Below are 17,607 nucleotides of genomic sequence, written 5' to 3'. Positions count from 1 at the left end.
ATTTTTTTTTTTTCACGTTTTTAATAAAGTGTTTTATTTCACAAATTTGTCACGCTTACCTCCTTTTTCTTTTTATTGCATTCATTACCTTGTTCGTGGAATTTGGAATGGCTGCATCAAGATCTGTGCTTCATATAGAAAGCTGGTCTTTTAGGTTTTATCTATGGCTAAGGGTCTGTGTGTGTCATATATAAGGGTGTTCGGTAGTGTTAATATTTACAGTTTAGTTCAGTGTTCTTTTTCTAATGGAAGAAACCTGTTTTCTCAGCATCGAGATTGGAACTTGCATTGCAGTTCAGGTGTGCATGTTGCAGATCCCCATATTGGTACTATTCTCTGTGTTTTATGTAAGTACTTTTTTATCACTATACTCACTGCCATAGTGGTACCTTTGTACCATTGTATACAATGTTTGTTTGTTTTTTTGTTTAAAGTTTTTTCATTATGCACAAACAGAAGTATACATACATCACATAAGACATATATTACATCAACATACAAATCTCCAAAATCGTATCAATCTTGGTGCAAAACAGGATATGACATTCCCATCATTGAATTTGCCCATTGTTTTTATAGAAAAGGTGCAAAAAGTTAAACAACCCCCCCCGGGATGTCAACATTTCAATACTCCTGCCCAGTCATAAAACAATAATATCTGGCCTGTCCACAGGAAGAAGAGCCTAGCAATCAATATCCATTTCGCCATAGTTTTATTTCCAGAACCCACTCATGTACTAGGGCCCTTCCTCATTCAAGGTATTCTCAGAGTCTATCCATCAGAAACCAAACCTTCCTAAACTTCTTGGTAGCTCCTCTAGCCTCATAGGTCATTTTATACATCATCAAATCTGCATTTATTATTTTAATCCACATCCCTAGCGTCAATTGTTCCTCATGTATCCATCTACTCGCAATGAGCTTTTTTACTCCAAAGTACAAGATCCTTAGGAACAATTTAGTGTGGGCATTCAACTCCTCTTGGTCAAAAATCCCAAGCAAACACCGCATGGGAGAGCAAATATTTGGTAAAGCAAACTTATCTGATATAAATTCAGTGACCTGAGACCATAGCGGTCTCACCTTTTTATACTCCCACAACATGTGTGCAAATGTGCCCTCCTCTTTCTGTTTGCATTTACATACTGGTATTTGCATGCTATTCAAACAGACCAAGCAGACCAAGATGTTTAATTTAAAGGTATGGTACCTTTTATTAGAGCTGCAGCCGGTCACATAGTAATTTCACATTTGTACAGGTATATATTGATGTCGCATATAGTTGATCCTAAGCATGGGAGTATAAAATGAGTAGAAGTCTTACGTTTTGGAACCAGTCACAGGTAATCATGTTGAGCCCTGAGCAGTTTACATATTATGTGACCTCATTTTAATGTACAAGAGAATATGTAGTGTACCTATACATTTCACTAAAATTTTTAGAACTAGTTCTTTAGAGATTGGCAAAGCTAGTTTATTGGGACAAACTTTCTCCTCTAAGTAGGTGGGGAGGATTTTCATGTTCTCTATTGACTTTGGTGCTTAGCTGTTGCATTGTATATCTGCTTAGATCAAAGGCTGAAGACTACACAAACCCTCCCTGGCCTGTGTCATACAGAGAAACCATAACTCTAAAATCATTTTTTACTTTTGCAGCCAACAGGGTTCACTCTGATATTCAGCGACCTTCACCTTTGGGCCTGCATGTTCAGTGTGATTCTGATGAATTACATCTTCATGGATGGGAAGTGTGATTACTTTCAGGGTAAGACAAAGACTGATGTTTAGTTGATGCATATGATATACTGTTTCTATACCTTGTTTCTAGTTTGGCTTTTCTGTTTTCTCTGCAACTTTTATTATTATTTAGCATATGTCATCTACATCCTTCCTCTTACACTTTTTTTTTTTTTTTTTTTTTTTTTTTTTTTTTTTTTTACAAGATTACTTCTCATGTCAAAGCTACACTAAGATATTTTTAAAATGTCTTCTGTGAAAGGTCCTTTTTCTCAATTCTTCGTTTCAACTCGGAAAATTGAAATATTATAAGTGTTAAGAGACTTGTGCACTGTGATGTGATGTGATTTTTATATAGAAGTACTTTGTACTTTTACAGCAAGAAGCATCAGTGCTGGGGACTTTAAGGATCTGTGATTTAATTCACATTTTAAAGGGACAGCACACCATTTAACCAATGCAGTTTTGGAACAATTATAATGTAGCTAATATTGTAGCAGTGTAATTAATCTGTGAACTAAAGATCAAAATCAGGCAGATATACAGGAATGCAGCTATAAAGTAAATCATTAAATGTATTTTTCTTAATCGTACATCATGGAACACAGAGCCATAGTAGTTACTATGTGGTTTATAGGCCACCATCAGGTGATGGACACTGGCACGCCCTAAGACAGGAAGTACACTCCCTATATAACCCCTCCCACTACTGGGAGTACCTAAGTTTTTTTGTTTGTTGTGTTTTTTTTTTTTTTTTTTTGCCAGTGTCTTAGGTGTTGGTCACGAGTAAAGATGTGCTGTGCTGAGCTCCACTGAAGCAATCCTTACTGGGACTAGCTATGCAGCCGGATCCATTCAAAGTGGCTTTTCAAGCCGAATTGAATGGTACCCGGGCCTCGTGGCGGAAGACACAAGGTTTAGAGAGCTGGACCCCGGGATCCAGTGCTTTGGTGTTTTCAGTCATAAAGTTTTACTGGCGGGGTGCTTTACGGGTCCAGGAGTGTGGGTTCCCCAAAGGTTTTGTAACAGAGCCCATCGTGAGGGGTGAAGATTGGGTCTGTTGGTTTTACCACAGAAATCCCTGCGGCAGGAAAGGTTAGTGGAGGCTTCTAAGGATTTTTTTTTAATTTTCTTATGAAAGGTCTCCTTTAAAAAAAAAAAAAAAAAAAAAAAGTAAATGTTGTCGTACCTAAGAGTCACCATTGGAGGCTGTATAGAGCACCTACCTTCTCGTGCTTTCCTCAAAGTACACGTTGTGTCTGCAGAAGCAGCAGGCTTCCCTCCGGCGAGCAGCTCAGACCTCCGGTAAGATTGGGGGGGTGGGTTTTCTTCCACTAAACACCCCCCAACTGTACAAGGCTCTCCCCCTCTCCCTGGATAGGGGGTAGCTGAAATGATCAGCAATGCTGCTCCGCTTTTTTTCATCGCCCCTGCACGGCGGCTTGTCACAGGTCTCCTCCTCGACACCCCCCCCTCCACACAACACGCCAAACCCGTCGGATCGGAGGCCTGCGTTCGCGCGGGGAAACCCTCTTTTGAAAAAAGGGGTAGTGCGATGTGACGGAAGGGGTGGAGCTTAGCGTGCAGCAATGTTCAGCACGGGAGTATGTTTAAAAGCTCCATTTTTTTGCTGGTTGCAGATGTCGGAGGGACACGAGAGCAAAAAGGGGCATGATGTAAGAGGTTGGTGACACAGGCATTTCCTTGGCACATTTACTAAAAGCATCAGGCTGAGCATTAATAGCAGTGGCTGGACTATTGCTCAAGCAGTGGATGCAATTTCTTCTGGTAGTACCTCTGCATTTGTGCATCGGGCTATGGTCAGAAGGGGGCTAGAAACACCCCAAAAAAGGGCTAAAAAAAGCCTAAAGTCATCTCTCTAAATAAAAAATTACATCCTCCCCTGAAAAATCTGAAGTGGCTGGTCAGTGAGCCATCAGGGCCGTCAGGTGTTGCAACTGTTTACAACACCGCAGCCCCTGTCTGTTACTGAAGAGTTTTTTTCCTCAACCATATTAGGATTGGAACAGAGAATAGCGGGTTTAATCGCATCCCAGAATGGGACTAAGCGCGATAGGTCCCCTTCTATTACCCAGAACCCTCAAGCTGGGGTACCGGGGGCGGGAGATAATGAATTTCTCTCAGGGGACCAGGAAGAGGCTGAAGATTCCTCTTCTGAGGGGTCAAACGCGGAAGGATCAGGTTCACAATCTGAAAGATTGATGGTACAATCTCTGAATTGGTCTGCTCCACATTTTTGCTACCTTTATCTGAGTCGGTCGATAAGCCTACTTCTTGTTTGGGTTCGCTAAAGCCTCCTCAAGCTGTGCATGATTTTCCTATCCATTCTTTGCTGGAAAAGCTTATATATTCTGAGTGGGATCACCAAGATAAGCAGTTTTGTCCTCCTAAAAAGTTTTCAACACTTTATCCTATGGAGGAAAAATTTAATAAAAAATGGGGAATTCCAGCAATTGATGCTGCCATATCCTGTGTGAATAAAAGTTTGACTTGTCCGGTAGACAATGCTCAAATGCTTAAGGATCCAATGGATAAGTTGGAACTCCTATTAAACAATTTTTCTCAGGCAGGTTCAGTAACTCAGCCTGCGCTGGCAGCAATTGGTGTATATCATTCCTTGAGAGACCAGTTTAAACAGGTGCTCAAGATTATTCCTGATCAGCAAGCCCAAGAGTTGGCCGAGCTACCATGGGCGTTATGATTTGCAATAGACGCTATGAGAGCTTCTATTCTCCAAGCCTCACGCCTTGCTGCTGGTGCATATGCGTACAATTCTATGGTTGAAAAATTGGTCAGCCGAAGCGCCATGCAAAAAGCTTCTGGCTAGTTTTCCCTTTCGCGGTGAAAGGCTGTTTGGGGATCTGGATAAATACATCCAAAGAATTTCTAATGGGAAAAGTTTTTCCTTTTGCCAGTTAGGAAAATGAGTAAGCGTATTTCATTTAAACGAGTTTCCTCTGCAGTGCCTGGGGCATCAGCCTTCAGGCAGTCACGACGGCCTCCACCATCAAGTTCAAGAGGTAAACCTCAGGGTCAACCCCAGGGACAAAAGAGGTCCTGGGGAAGGAAACCTACAAAACAAAATACTAAGGCCTCCTTATGAAGGGGCACCCCCGCTCGCTCGAGTGGGGGGAAGACTTCTGCAGTTCTCAAGGGTCTGGCAGGAAGAGTGTCGAGACAAATAGGTGGCTTCTTCAATAACTCTAGAGTTCAGAGAGTCCCCGTCTCCTTGTTTTTTCAGATCAAACGTTCCCAGGGATCCAGAGAAAAAAGTCTCCTTTTCAGCATTGGACCATTTTTTGTCTCAAAAAGTGATATCGGTGGTCCCCATGGAAGAGCAGGGATTTTTTTTTTTTCAAACCTTTTCACGGTACCAAAACCAAATGGGGATGTCAGACCCATTCTAGTTCTCAAAGATCTAAACCAGTTTCTGAATATCCGCTCTTTTCGCATGGAGTCAATCTGATCAGCAGTCTCCATTCTACAAGGTGGAGAACTTCTAACGTCAATCGACATCAAGGATGCTTACCTCCCATATACCTAATTTTTCCCGCTCACCAGAAATATCTATGCTTCTTCATTTTCAGTTTGTAGCTCTGCCCTTCGGTCTAGCTACTGCACCTTGAGTGTTTACAAAGGTCCTGGCTCCTCTAGCCCAGTGTTTCTCAACACCAGTCCTCAAGGCGCCCCAACAGGTCATGTTTTCAGGATTTCCACTATTTTGCACAGGTGATTCGATCAGCTTCACTGCCTTTAGTAATTACCACAGCCGCTTCGTCTAAGGGAAATCCTGAAAACCTGACCTGTTTGGGCGCCTTGAGGACTGGAGTTGAGAAACACTGCTCTAGCCAGATTGAGGGCTCAAGGTATACCAATTTTAGCTTACTTAGACGATCTGCTCTTGATCAGTCGGTATCCCGCTTAGACCAGAGTATGGTCTCCAGTCAGCTACCTGGAATACCTAGGTTGGATTCTCAGCCTAGAAAAATCTTCCTTAAAACCATCAAGGAGATTGGAATACTTGGGTCTGATCATAGGTACAGCTCAGAAGAGGGTGTTCTTGCCCCAGGCAAAGATCAGTGCCATACGGGAACTGATTCAGATGGTCAAGGCAAAGAAGAATCCTTTTATTCAACTTTGCATGAGATTGTTGGGAAAGATGGTGGCTTCATTCGAGGCCGTTCCTTATGCTCAATTTCATTCAAGACTACTACAAAACAATATCTTATCAGCTTGCAACAAGAAGGTCCAAGCTCTAGACTTCCCAATGTGTTTGTCTCCAAAGGTGTGCTAGAGCCACAGTTGGTGGTTGATAACCAAGAATCTGCAGAAAGGAAAATCCTTCCTACCAGTTACCTGGAAGGTGGTAACAGATGCCAGCCTTTCGGGTTGGGAAGCAGTCCTGGAAGAAGCGACTGTCCAAGGGAAATGGTCCAGATCAGAAATGACCTCAATATTCTAGAGATTCGGGCAGCACACCTGGCCCTGAGGGCCTGGACGTTCAGGCTACTGAATTGTCCTGTCGGGATCCAATCCGACAATGCCACAGCAGTGGTCTATATCAATCACCAAGGGGGCACGAGAAGTCGTGTGGCCCAGAGAGTTGAATCATATCCTAATTTGGCCAGAAAACAATGTACCTTGCCTGTCGGCAGTCTTCATTCCAGGAATAGAGAATTGGCAGGTGGACTACTTGAGTCGCCAGCAGTTATTCCTGGGAGAGTGGTCTCTTCACCCCGATATCTTCCTGACAATATGTCAAAGATGGGGGATTCCGGATGTAGATCTGTTTGCGTCCAGGTTCAACAAAAAGATTGACAACTTTGTGTCAAGAACAAAAGATCCGCTGGCATGCGGAACGGATGCCTTGGTATTCCTGTGGAATCAGTTTTCACTGATTTATGCATTCCCTCCTGTTCTGCTGCTTCCACGACTTCTTCGCAGGATCAAGCAGGAAGGGAAATCAGTGATTCTTGTGGGCCAGGAGGTCTTGGTATGCAGAAATCATAAAGATGGCGGTAGGGGTCCCATGGACCCTACCGCCACGTCCAGACCTTCTCTCGCAAGGTCTGGTATTCCATACTACCTTACAAATGCTAAATTTAATGGTTTGGCTATTGAGACCCATATTCTGAAGTGTGGGCTGTCAGGTTCAGTGGTGTCTACCTTGCTTAATGCAAGGAAGCCGGCCTCCAGAGTCATATATTAGTCTGGAAGGCATATGTCTCCTTTGACTTGACTCTCTACAGATGGGGATAGACATGAACCTGGCCTTAAGTACTATCAAAGGCCAGGTTTCGGCCTTGTTGGTATTAGTTCAATGACCACTTCTTTGGTTCGTAGTTTTATTCAGGGGGTAATGCAACTTAATCCTCCGTTTTAGGTCACCCCTGAACCCTTGGGACTTGAATTTAGTTCTGTCAGCATTACAGAAACAGCCTTTTAAGCCGATACGACATATTCCCTTGGTCCTCTTGACAAGAAAACTAATTTTTCTGGTAGCCATATCTTCTGCAAGAAGGGTATCAGAGTTGGCTGCTCTTTCTTGTAAGGAGCCATATTTAATTATTCGCAAGGATAAGGTTGTATTGCGTCCTCATCCTAACTTTCTACCAAAGGTCGTATCAGGTTTTCATTTAAACCAGGATATTGTTCTACCTTTATTTTTCTCAGAACCCTGTTCTGCGGAAGAAAAGTCACTACATTCTCTTGATGTCATGAGAGCTGTCAAGGTCTACTTGAAGGCGACTACTCGGATTTGAAAAACTGATGTTTTGGTTGTTGCCTGAAGATCCTAAAAGAGGACAGGCAACATCAAAATCTACTACAGTGGAACCTCAATTTGCGAGTAACGTGGTTAACGAGCATTTCGCAAACCGAGCACTGTGTTTCTAAAATTCCTAACTTGGTTTGCGAGTGTTGTCTCGCAAAACAAGCAGGATTCAGGCCAAAAGCGGTGTGCAGTACCGCTTTTGGCCTGAGGTGGGGGGCGCCAGAGCCGAGCAGAACCGAAAGTCACTGATCGGCGCAGTTCGGAAATGCACAGAAAGGCCTGAGGACAGTTGCTGACCTCGGCAAACCTCAGGCTTGTGAACTGAGTCTTTCTAAGGTTTGCCGAGGTCCGCCAAAGTGTCCCTCGCGCCTTTTCGGGCAGTTTCCGAGGCTCTCCGGCGCCCCCCGCCTCTGGCCGCATGCGGTATTGCATCCCATTGAAGTCAATGCGGAACAAATTATTTGCGCTTCCATTGACTTCAATGGGGAAAACTCGCTTTGATATGCGAGTACATTGGATTACGAGCATAGTCCTGGAACAGATTATCCTCGTAATCCGAGGTTCCACTGTATTTCTAAATGGATTCAACAAGCAATTGTTCAAACTTATGGTTTAAAGAGGAAAATTAAACCTTTTCAAATTAAAGCACACTCCACCAGGGCTGTTAGTGCTTCCTGGGCAGTGCATCACCAAGCCTCCATGGCTCAAATCTGCAAGGCTGCAACTTGGTCTTCTGTCCATACATTTACCAAATTCTATCAAGTAGATGTAAAAGGTCATGAGGATATCACGTTTGGGCGCAGTGTGATGCAAGCAGCAGTATAAGTCCTCTGGTCTCATGGTGCCCTACTTTTGTTGTCTCCCTCCCTTCAGTTGGCATTGCTCTGGGACATCCCACATAGTAACTACTATGGCTCTGTGTCCTGTGATGTACGATTAAGAAACTAGGATTTTTATAACAGCTTACCTGTAAAATTCTTCTCTTTGAAGTGCATCACGGGACACAGAGGTCCCCCCCCCCCCCCCCCTTTCTAGTATACATGTGTATTGTTTTGCTACAAAAACTGAGACACTCCCAGCAGTGGGAGGGGTTATATAGGGAGTGGACTTCCTGTCTTGGGGTGTGCCATTACCTGAAGGTGGCCTATAACCCACATAGTAACTACTATGGCTCCATGTCCCGTGATGTACTTCAAAGAAAAGGATTTTACAGGTAAGCTGTTATAAAAATCCTATTTTTAAATGCTAGTGGTCAAATTTTGTGCATCAGCCCCTTTTCAGTCCCTGTACAGCAGGGCTCAGAGTGGGAGGGGGAGAAAAGCAGCACAATGAGCCAGTCAGCGCAGCCCTTGTTGGCATATGAGCACTGCAGCAAAACTGACAGGAGAGAGAGCAAAGTGGCAAAGATGGGCCCCTCAACCTGCTGTTTTTCCTTCACTGTCCAATCAAAGGCTGGGGGAGGGACAAAACAAGGGAAATGTTACTAAACTTTAGCAAGAAAAAAAAATCAGGGCTCATGCCCTTCCAGACAACACTGTACTAGACCTTTGTAAATTTAAGGGCCGGATGAACAGGATTAAAAGTCCTTTGGTGGGTAAAGCTACCAAAACAAGTCCCATGTACATTATGTAGCTTGTGTATTTAGCGGTTTGCCTGGCGTTCAGGTTTAAATAGTAAAGCCTAAAGTTAAAAAAATAAATCCGCACAAGGGTCATTACTTACTATCAGTGTGGCGTGTCTCTTGGGCTGCTGTCTCAGGGTTTAGTTGAAATCTTCATCCTCTAATCCGACCCCTGCCGCCTGTTTTTCATTGCGGAGGAAGCTGTGACAGGTACTCGAGTGCATGACTATGCTGCCTTTGAAAATTAAAAGCATCTATGAATTAAATTACTGTTTGTTTTTCATGCTTAGGTTGATTTTCATTCTATGAATGGAGGACGTGTGTGTGTGTGTGTGTGTGTGTGTGTGTGTGTGATTGAAAGCTTTGCTGCCTCCATTCATAGATGTGAGAATGCAACCTTTATTCAAAGGAGGTGGGCAGAAGGGCAGCCTAGTCAGGCACTCTTGAGTACCTGTCACAGCTCCTGAAGCACTGAAAGATGTCAATCTATGAATGAAGGGCAAGTATTGGCTTCTCCATTCATTGTTTTTCATTCACAGACGTGATAGTAAAGCATCTAAATGGGGGAGGTGGGCAGAAACATGTGAATAGTCCAGGGGTGTGCAGTCAGGGGAACATTAAAGAAACTAACTTGAGGGTCGTAGCTTGGCGACCTGCCCCACCACTGGTCAAAATTTGGGGCTCCTAGCACCTATGGTTCCAGAGATACAGGGCTCCTTGCGCAGCCTGTCGGAAGCTACATGCAGCGCAGCCAGTTTAACCCTTTCATGACTAAGCCTATTTTTGAAATTTGGTGTTTACAAGTTAAAATCTGTATTTTTTGCTAGAAAATTACTTAGAGTTCCCAAACGTTATATATATTTTTTTAGCAGAGAATCTAGAGAATAAAATGGCGATTGTTGCAATATTTTTTATCACACGGTATTTGTGCAGCGGTGTTTTAAACGCAAATTTTTGGAAAAGGGACACTTTCATGAATTTTAAAAAATCCAAACAGTAAAGTTAACCCAATTTTTTTGTATAATGTGAAAGATGATGTTACGCCGAGAAAATAGATACCAAATATGTCACCCTTTATAATTGCACGCACTCGTGGAATGGCGACAAACTACGGTACCTATGAATTTCCATAGGCGACGCTTTAAAAAATTTTTACGGTTACCAGGTTTGAGCTACAGAGGAGGTCTAGTGCTAGAATTATTGCTCTCGCTCTGACGATCGCGGCGATACCTCACGTGTGGTTTGAACACCGTTTACATATGCGGGCGCGACTTCCGTATGCGTTTTCTTCGCTGCGCGAGCTCGCGGGGACAGGGGCTCTTTAAAAAAAAATTTTTTTATTTATTTTTTTACTTTAAAATTGTGTTTTAAAAAAAATTTTTTTTTTTTACTTTTATTGCTGTCACAAGGGATGTAAACATCCCTTGTGACAGTAATAGGTGGTGACAGGTACTCTTTATGGAGGGATGGGGGGTCTAAAAGACCCCCCATCCCTCCTTTTACACTTCAAAGTATTCAGATCGCCGAAAACGGCGATTCTGAATACTGTGTACTTTTTTTAATTCGGCGCCATTGGCAGCCGAGTAAACGGGAAGTGACGTCATGACGTCGCTTCCGCGTTTACAACAAGAAGGCTGGAACGAAGCTGCTCACAGCTTCGTTCCAGCCCGCCCCCAGCCGCCGAAGATTCCCGATTGGACACCGGGCCTCCCGATCGCACGGGAGGCCCGGTAACAGCGGCGGGAGGCGGCGGGAGAGGGGGTTGTCCCCTCCCGCTCCTCCGGTATAACAACCGAGCGGCTTTTAGCCGCATCGGTTGTTTATACACGGGTAGCCGATCGCCCGCTGGAAACAACGGTATCGGGATGATGCCTGCAGCTGTGGGCATCATCCCGGTATAACCCCGGAAAGTCGAGTACGCATATGTGCGTACGGTCGGCGGGAAGGGGTTAAATACAAGATGGCACATGCTGTTTGTAGCAGACTAGGAGGATAGGTACTCAGTTTGCCAGGAAGGGAGGGGGGATGAGCCGTAAGAGGGCCAATGAGAGCTGCAGAGCTGGAGGTGTCTGTAAATCCAGTAAGTGAACAGGCAGCAGCTTCAGCTGCCCACAGTTAAAATGGATGCAGCCACACTTAGTGGAAGGAGATTTCTACAGCATATTTGGCAAGTACAGAATCACAGTTGTATATAAAATGATATGCAATGTGGTTAGAGGGAAACTTCAGAATGGCAAAGATGTCTTTATTACAACTTATTATGTGAGCAGACTGCAGTTCCTCTTTAACTACAGGACAAAACATGGGTTTATGGGTATAAGGTTTACACATAATTCCATTTTTTTTTTCTCAGTTAAGAGGGAGAATCTGCTGCTGCAGAAAAGCTACTTTTTTTTTAACCACGCTAAATAATATATTATGCTATATGTTTTTTAACATTTATCTATTTACTGTTAAATTACTGGTTTGAAGTTATAACTTCAAACTTCAGTAAATTGTCCATTAAGCTATCTGCTTGAGTAGTTTTTGAAAATATATAGTAAATTACCTTGTAAACAATATATAATAATTTGTCTGTTACTTATGGTAATTAACCACGTGCCACCCAGGCCAATTCTGACACTTCTCTCCTACATGTAAATATTTTCTTGCTAGAAAATTACTCTGAACCCCCAAACGTTACATCTTAAAGGGACAGCTTTTTGTTACAACTAGTAGAACTGCAATCGAATACCTAATTTGTGAATATGTAACCTGTGTATGTATCTGGCTCTAATACTAGCCAGGACCTCACCAGCCACTGACCTCACCGCACCTACCTGGTATAGTCAGTCTTGAGTGCCTGTCACAGTTCAGCTTCATCAGTTCTAAAAATCCTTGCCACATCAGAAGATTACAGCGGTTGGGGTAGGGAGGGGTTCAGAGGAGAATGAAGATTTACATTTTAAACCAGGAGCCAGCAGCACAACAGAGACATGGTGCTGGTTTGACAGATATTAATACAAAGTCGAACTGCAGGTAAACCGCTACATTTTAGACTTTAAACACACATACATGAACAGTCTTGTCTGCCAAATTTGCAGCCTGTCCAGCTACTTTTGTGATTCATACACCTCTGCTACACAGTACAGCTGGGTGACAGCACTTTCTTTGCTAGAGTTACAGAATATACAGTAGATATTACAGAATCGCCCTCTTAAAAAAAAAATCACTTTTCAGTCTAAAATGAAGATGGATTTTATCCAGCTGTATTTACTCAGTGTTATATCTTTCACTTGGATGTTACAAGTTGCACTAACGTTTCAGGGAAAAAAAAAATCAAAAACTGAATCACTGAGTTGAAAAAAGGATCACCCCCTCTTTTATGTCAGTATTTTGTTGAACCACCTTTTTGTTTTTAATTACAACCTTTAGTCTGTTTGGATATGTCTCTACTAACTTTGCATATTTAAACTTTGCATTTCAAAGATGAGTGAGCAAATATTGCAAAGGACATTCACCTTTTTCTCTATTGTGTGGTTGTTTTTGCTGTGTACTTTGGGGTCATTGTCATGTTGGAAGGTAAACATTCCTCCCATTGACAACTTTCTGGCAGAGGGCAGCAGATTATCCTCAAGAATTTGAGGGTTATTTGCCCCATCCATTTTTTTCTTCTATCCTGAAAGTGCTCCAGTCCCTGCTGCAGAGGAACACTCCCATAACTGGATATTAGCACCTCCATGCTTTACTGTGGAAATGGTGTTTGGATGGTGAAATTTTATTGGATTTTCACCAGACATTTTTGGTGTGGAGGTCAAATAATTCCATTAGCCTCATCTGACCATACCGCCTTTTTCCATGTGGCCTCAGACTCTTCAAGGCAAAAGATCAGTTGTGCCTGCATGTGGCCTTTCTTGAGAGGTGTGTTTTTTTGTTTTTTAATTTATTTTTTGTGCAACCCTCCCATACAAGCAACATTTTGTGGAGAAGTTGTGATTTTGTTGTCTCATGCACACAATGTTCATTCTGTCATAATTTCCTGCAACTGCTTCAGTTGCTGTAGGCCTCTTGGTAGCCTCTCTGATCAATTTCCTCTTTCATCTTTCATCCAGTTGGAGTGATGTCCTAATCCAGGGAGAGTCTGTGTTTTACCAAATGCCTTCTACTTAATAATAAACTTCACTTTGCTTCTAGGCATTGATAAAGCCCGTCCCTAACTTTATCCCAGAGATCTTTGAACAGTGCTATGCCACCCATAGTTGTGTGCTTTAGTTGCACTACCAGGGACTGAAATGCTCCAGGAAAGCTCTTCATTCTGAGCTGATCGAAATGACCACAGTTGAAAGTCAAATGGCTCTGTGTGCCATTAAGAAGGTGATTCGCTAAACCTGATTGATTTTACAAGTCATTTTAGGAGGGGGGTAATCCTTTTTCCAACTCGGTGATTCTTATTTTTTTCTGACATGTTAATGTTATACCTTTCACTTGGGATGTTATAAGGTGCACTGAGTAAATACAGCTGGATAAAACAAACTTTTCATTTCAGTCTTCAAAATGTGATTATTTTGTGTTTTGGTTGATTCTTCTCTATACCAGCTGTAGAGGGACTTTTCACCCTGACTTTGTAACTGTAGTATACCTAAAACAATGGACACGCTTCTACTCTGTTGGCAACTGCCTTGATCTCATATTCTCCTACCTATGCACTTCGCACAACCTCTCCAACATTCCTTTTCCTCTCTCTGGTCACCACCTTATTAGTTTCACTCTCTTCTTGTCTTCCTCCTCCTTATCTTCTAACTACAAAAACTATTACCTGTAGAAACCTTCGCTATCTTAACTCTTCTCTTCTTTTTCTGCTCCAGATTGTCTCTACGACAATCTCATCCTTGTCCTGCCCCAACCTGGCCATTTCTGTCTACAACAGTTTACTATCATCCACCCTGGAGGCCCCGACCGCTACAACCCTGGCAGACAGACAATACCAGAAGCCTCAAACGTAGCCCTGCTCTTGAGAGTCAGTGGCATAAGACTAAGTCACAGCAAGATTTCAGCCAATATAAACCTGCCCTCCAAAAATACCATTCCTGCCTCCGCACTGCCAAACAAACCTACTTTATCACCCTCATTCACTACTATATCACTCATTAACACCCTCTCACGCAGTCCCCGTCAAGTTTTTTTTTTTTTTTTTTTTTACCTTTACCACTCTACTTTTGTCCTCCATTACCTCCACCCACTAACTTACTCACTGGCCAGGAGATTGCTAATCACTTCAAAAATAAGAATGAGACACTTCGTCTCGATCTCCACTCTACAGATATCTCCCTCACTTTACACACTTATACTACAGTCACCCTCTGGCTCTAGCCTACACTCTTTAACTCATATCTTCAACTGCTCCCTCTCTACTGGCATCTTCCCCAACCCTCTAAAACATGCGCTAGTCCCTCACATACCAAAAAATGCCTCGCTGGGCTCCATCAATCTTAGCAACCCAAGACCCATCTCTTTACTCCCTTTTGCCTCCAAACTCCTTGAACGTTTAGTCTACAACTGACTGAGCAACCACCTCATTAAGAATTATCTTCTTGATCGCCTTTAGTCTAGATATCGCCCACAGTACTCCACAGAAACTGTTCTAAAACTCAAACGACTTACTAACTGCCAAAACCAATGGTCATTATTCCGTACTCTTACTCTTGGACCTTTCCGCTGCCTTTGATACAGTTGACCACCCCCTCCTCCTCAAACTCAATTTGCTTGGTCTCCATGCCTGCGCTCTCCGTTGGTTTGAATCTTGCCTATCTCACCGCACCTTCGGTGTCACAACTTCACTTCCTTCTCTCCAACTCCTTAACGTTGGGGTCCCTGAGGTTCTGTCCTTGGACCTCCCACTATTCTCAATCTACATGTCCTCCCTGGGTTAGCCACTACCATTTATGTCGACACCCAAATTTATCTCTCTGCCCCTCAGCTCACCCCATCAGTCTCTCCACTCATCACTGATTTACTAACAGACATATCAGCCTGGATGTCAAACCATTTCTTCAAACAAAAAATCTAAAACCGAGCTCTTAATATTTTGTCCCCCACGTGCCCCTACCCCTGACTTCTCTGTCAAGATCAATGGCACATCTATCAATCTGTCCTCACATGCCAGGGTGCTAGGGGTAACCTTAGACTCTGAACTGTCCTTTCAGGCCCACATCCAATCACTGTCCAAATCATGCCACCTTAGCCTCTGCAACATTTCTAGAATATGCCCCTTTTTAACGAATGACACCACCAAGCTTCTAATTCACTCCCTTGTTATCTCTCGTCTCGACTACTGCAACACCCTCCTCATTGGATTACCTTTACATAGACCCCTTCAGTCCATGACTCCATAATGAATGCCGGTGCAGGACTCATCCACCTTACCAACCATTCAGTGTCATCCACCCCTCTCTGCCAATCCCTCCACTGGCTTCCACTCACCCAACGAATAAAATTCAAAGTACTAACAATTTACAAAGAAATCCATAACTCTGCCCCCAGCTACATCCGTAATCTAGTCCCAAAATACCAACCAAGACGCTCTCTTCGGTCCTCCCAAGACCTTCTGCTCTCTAGTTCCCTTGTCGCCTCCTCCCATGCTCGCCTCCAGGATTTCTCCAGAGCTTCTTTCATCCTTTGGAACTCCCTACCCCCAATCTGTCTGCCTGTCCCCTAATCTAGCCATCTTTAGACGTTCCCTGAAAACCCTTCTCTTTAAAGAAGCCTATCCTGCTTCTATTTAATGCACTGTTTTTACTTCCTCCATCGGCTCATCCCCCACAGCTATTACCTTTTTGTCTCACTTGACCCTCCCTTTTTAGATTGTAAGCTCTAATGAGCCTCTGATTTTTCTTGTACCAAATTGCAATGTAACTAATGTCTGCGTTAATTTTGTTAAGCACTGCACAAACTGTTGGCCCCATAGAAATCCTGTATTAATAATAATAATAATAATAATAATAATAATAATATTATTATTTGACTCTGGTTCTAGTGTTGCCTTGATGGGCGCACCATACTGCTACCACACATGTATGACTATTCATATTGGATTTTAAGAATGGGTGTGCAAGGTTTTCAACAATCCCAACATGTGCATACCTAATGTTTTTAAATGGGTTTTCTCTTTTGTAGGCACTGCCCTGGTCATGGTTTACTTCATACTGCTGGCCATGTATTTCTTTGCTCCATCTCCTAGTGGCTGCTGATGAAGATGTTTTGACCACATGAGAACTGGAGAAAAGTGCCTGGACATTTTCATGACTAATATGACTGGGACCAGTTTCAATATATATTTATACTGCTGCCATTTCTGAAGAAACCAGTTCTTTTCTGGTGGAGGTTTTTCTAGTCACATTGTTACTAAACCCACACTACTGTTTCTCCAAGCTTTCTTGGTGATGTCCATACACTGATGTACCTGTATTAAGCAAGACTTCAGAATGGCAATTCTACAACTCATCTCTTCATACATTACTGTCTTCTCTGAGACTATTTATATTCTATCAGAATACAAAAATGAGGTTGACTAGCCTGTCGTATGAATTAAACATACCTTATCTTTAGAAGCACGCAGGCACTTGTTAAATTGGCACATGCTGACTGACATTTTAAACTGAGAACTACATGATGCCTGCCTTAGGATGGCAGCTTGCAAAATCACTTGGTACTAGGTGACCATTTGTCTGTGCCTCTCCCCTCAGAGACCTGAAGGACAATGGCAGAGTGTCACCAGCCTTCTGCAGTAAAATAGGGGGTCTAATTTATTTAATATAGATTAAAAGAAACTGTGCCTGTTACCATAGCAACCACGCATATATGCTGTCCGATTACCAAAGAAAGCAACTTCACTTTCCATCTGCAAAACATCTCTGTACTGCTGAAGTAAAAAGGTGTGGAGAAACCATGCATACAGGATAATTTATAAAAAAAAAAAAAAAATGTGCGCAGTTAACCTTCATTTTCCATACTGGACATGTCATTGGGGGCTTTGACTGGTTATAATTCCACTGAGTGAACAGAAAACACAAAATTGAACTTTTAGATCTTGTCCTTTTTAATAACTATACTATTGCTTGATGTTGAAGATGCAGTCTATATAATATAATTTTGTTGTACTCTAATAATAAAGTAAACTGAATAATCATTTGATAGTGGCAGTGTAAATTGAATGAATGATTTGTAAAGCGCTGCAAATGCGAACTGAATCGCCTCAAGGCGCTGGATGCATTCTCTGTTGTCAGCTTCTTAGAAAAGGAAGGTCTTTAGTTTTTTCCTGAAGGCCTGGTGGTTTTCTTCCATGCGGATGTTGGTTGGAAGAGCATTCCATAGTCAAGGTCCTTGGACTGCGAATCTTCGTTCTCCCTTTGCTTTGTAGCAGTATTTGAGAATAAGGAGGTTTTGGTTAGCTGATCGAAGACTGCGATTCGGTGTGTAG

The 17,607-nt window shown here is 42.8% G+C and overlaps 1 protein-coding gene across 1 annotated transcript in view; it reads left to right on the top strand.

Moving 5' to 3' along the window:
* The window catches only part of LOC141131741 (uncharacterized), a 105,414-nt gene extending 88,098 nt beyond the window's left edge, over positions 1-17,316 (top strand). The window contains exons 18-20 of the mRNA XM_073619365.1: positions 269-347; positions 1,657-1,765; positions 16,305-17,316. Coding sequence (XP_073475466.1) covers positions 269-347; positions 1,657-1,765; positions 16,305-16,378 — 262 coding nt within the window. The 3' untranslated portion in view covers positions 16,379-17,316. The remainder of the gene's footprint in view (positions 1-268; positions 348-1,656; positions 1,766-16,304) is intronic.
* Positions 17,317-17,607: the final 291 nt, after the last annotated feature.

This window comes from Aquarana catesbeiana, linkage group LG03 (genome assembly GCF_042186555.1).
Source record: "Aquarana catesbeiana isolate 2022-GZ linkage group LG03, ASM4218655v1, whole genome shotgun sequence".
Lineage (NCBI taxonomy): Eukaryota > Metazoa > Chordata > Amphibia > Anura > Ranidae > Aquarana > Aquarana catesbeiana.
Note: the sequence above shows the minus strand (reverse complement) of the source record. Positions and strands in the feature narration are given on the sequence as shown.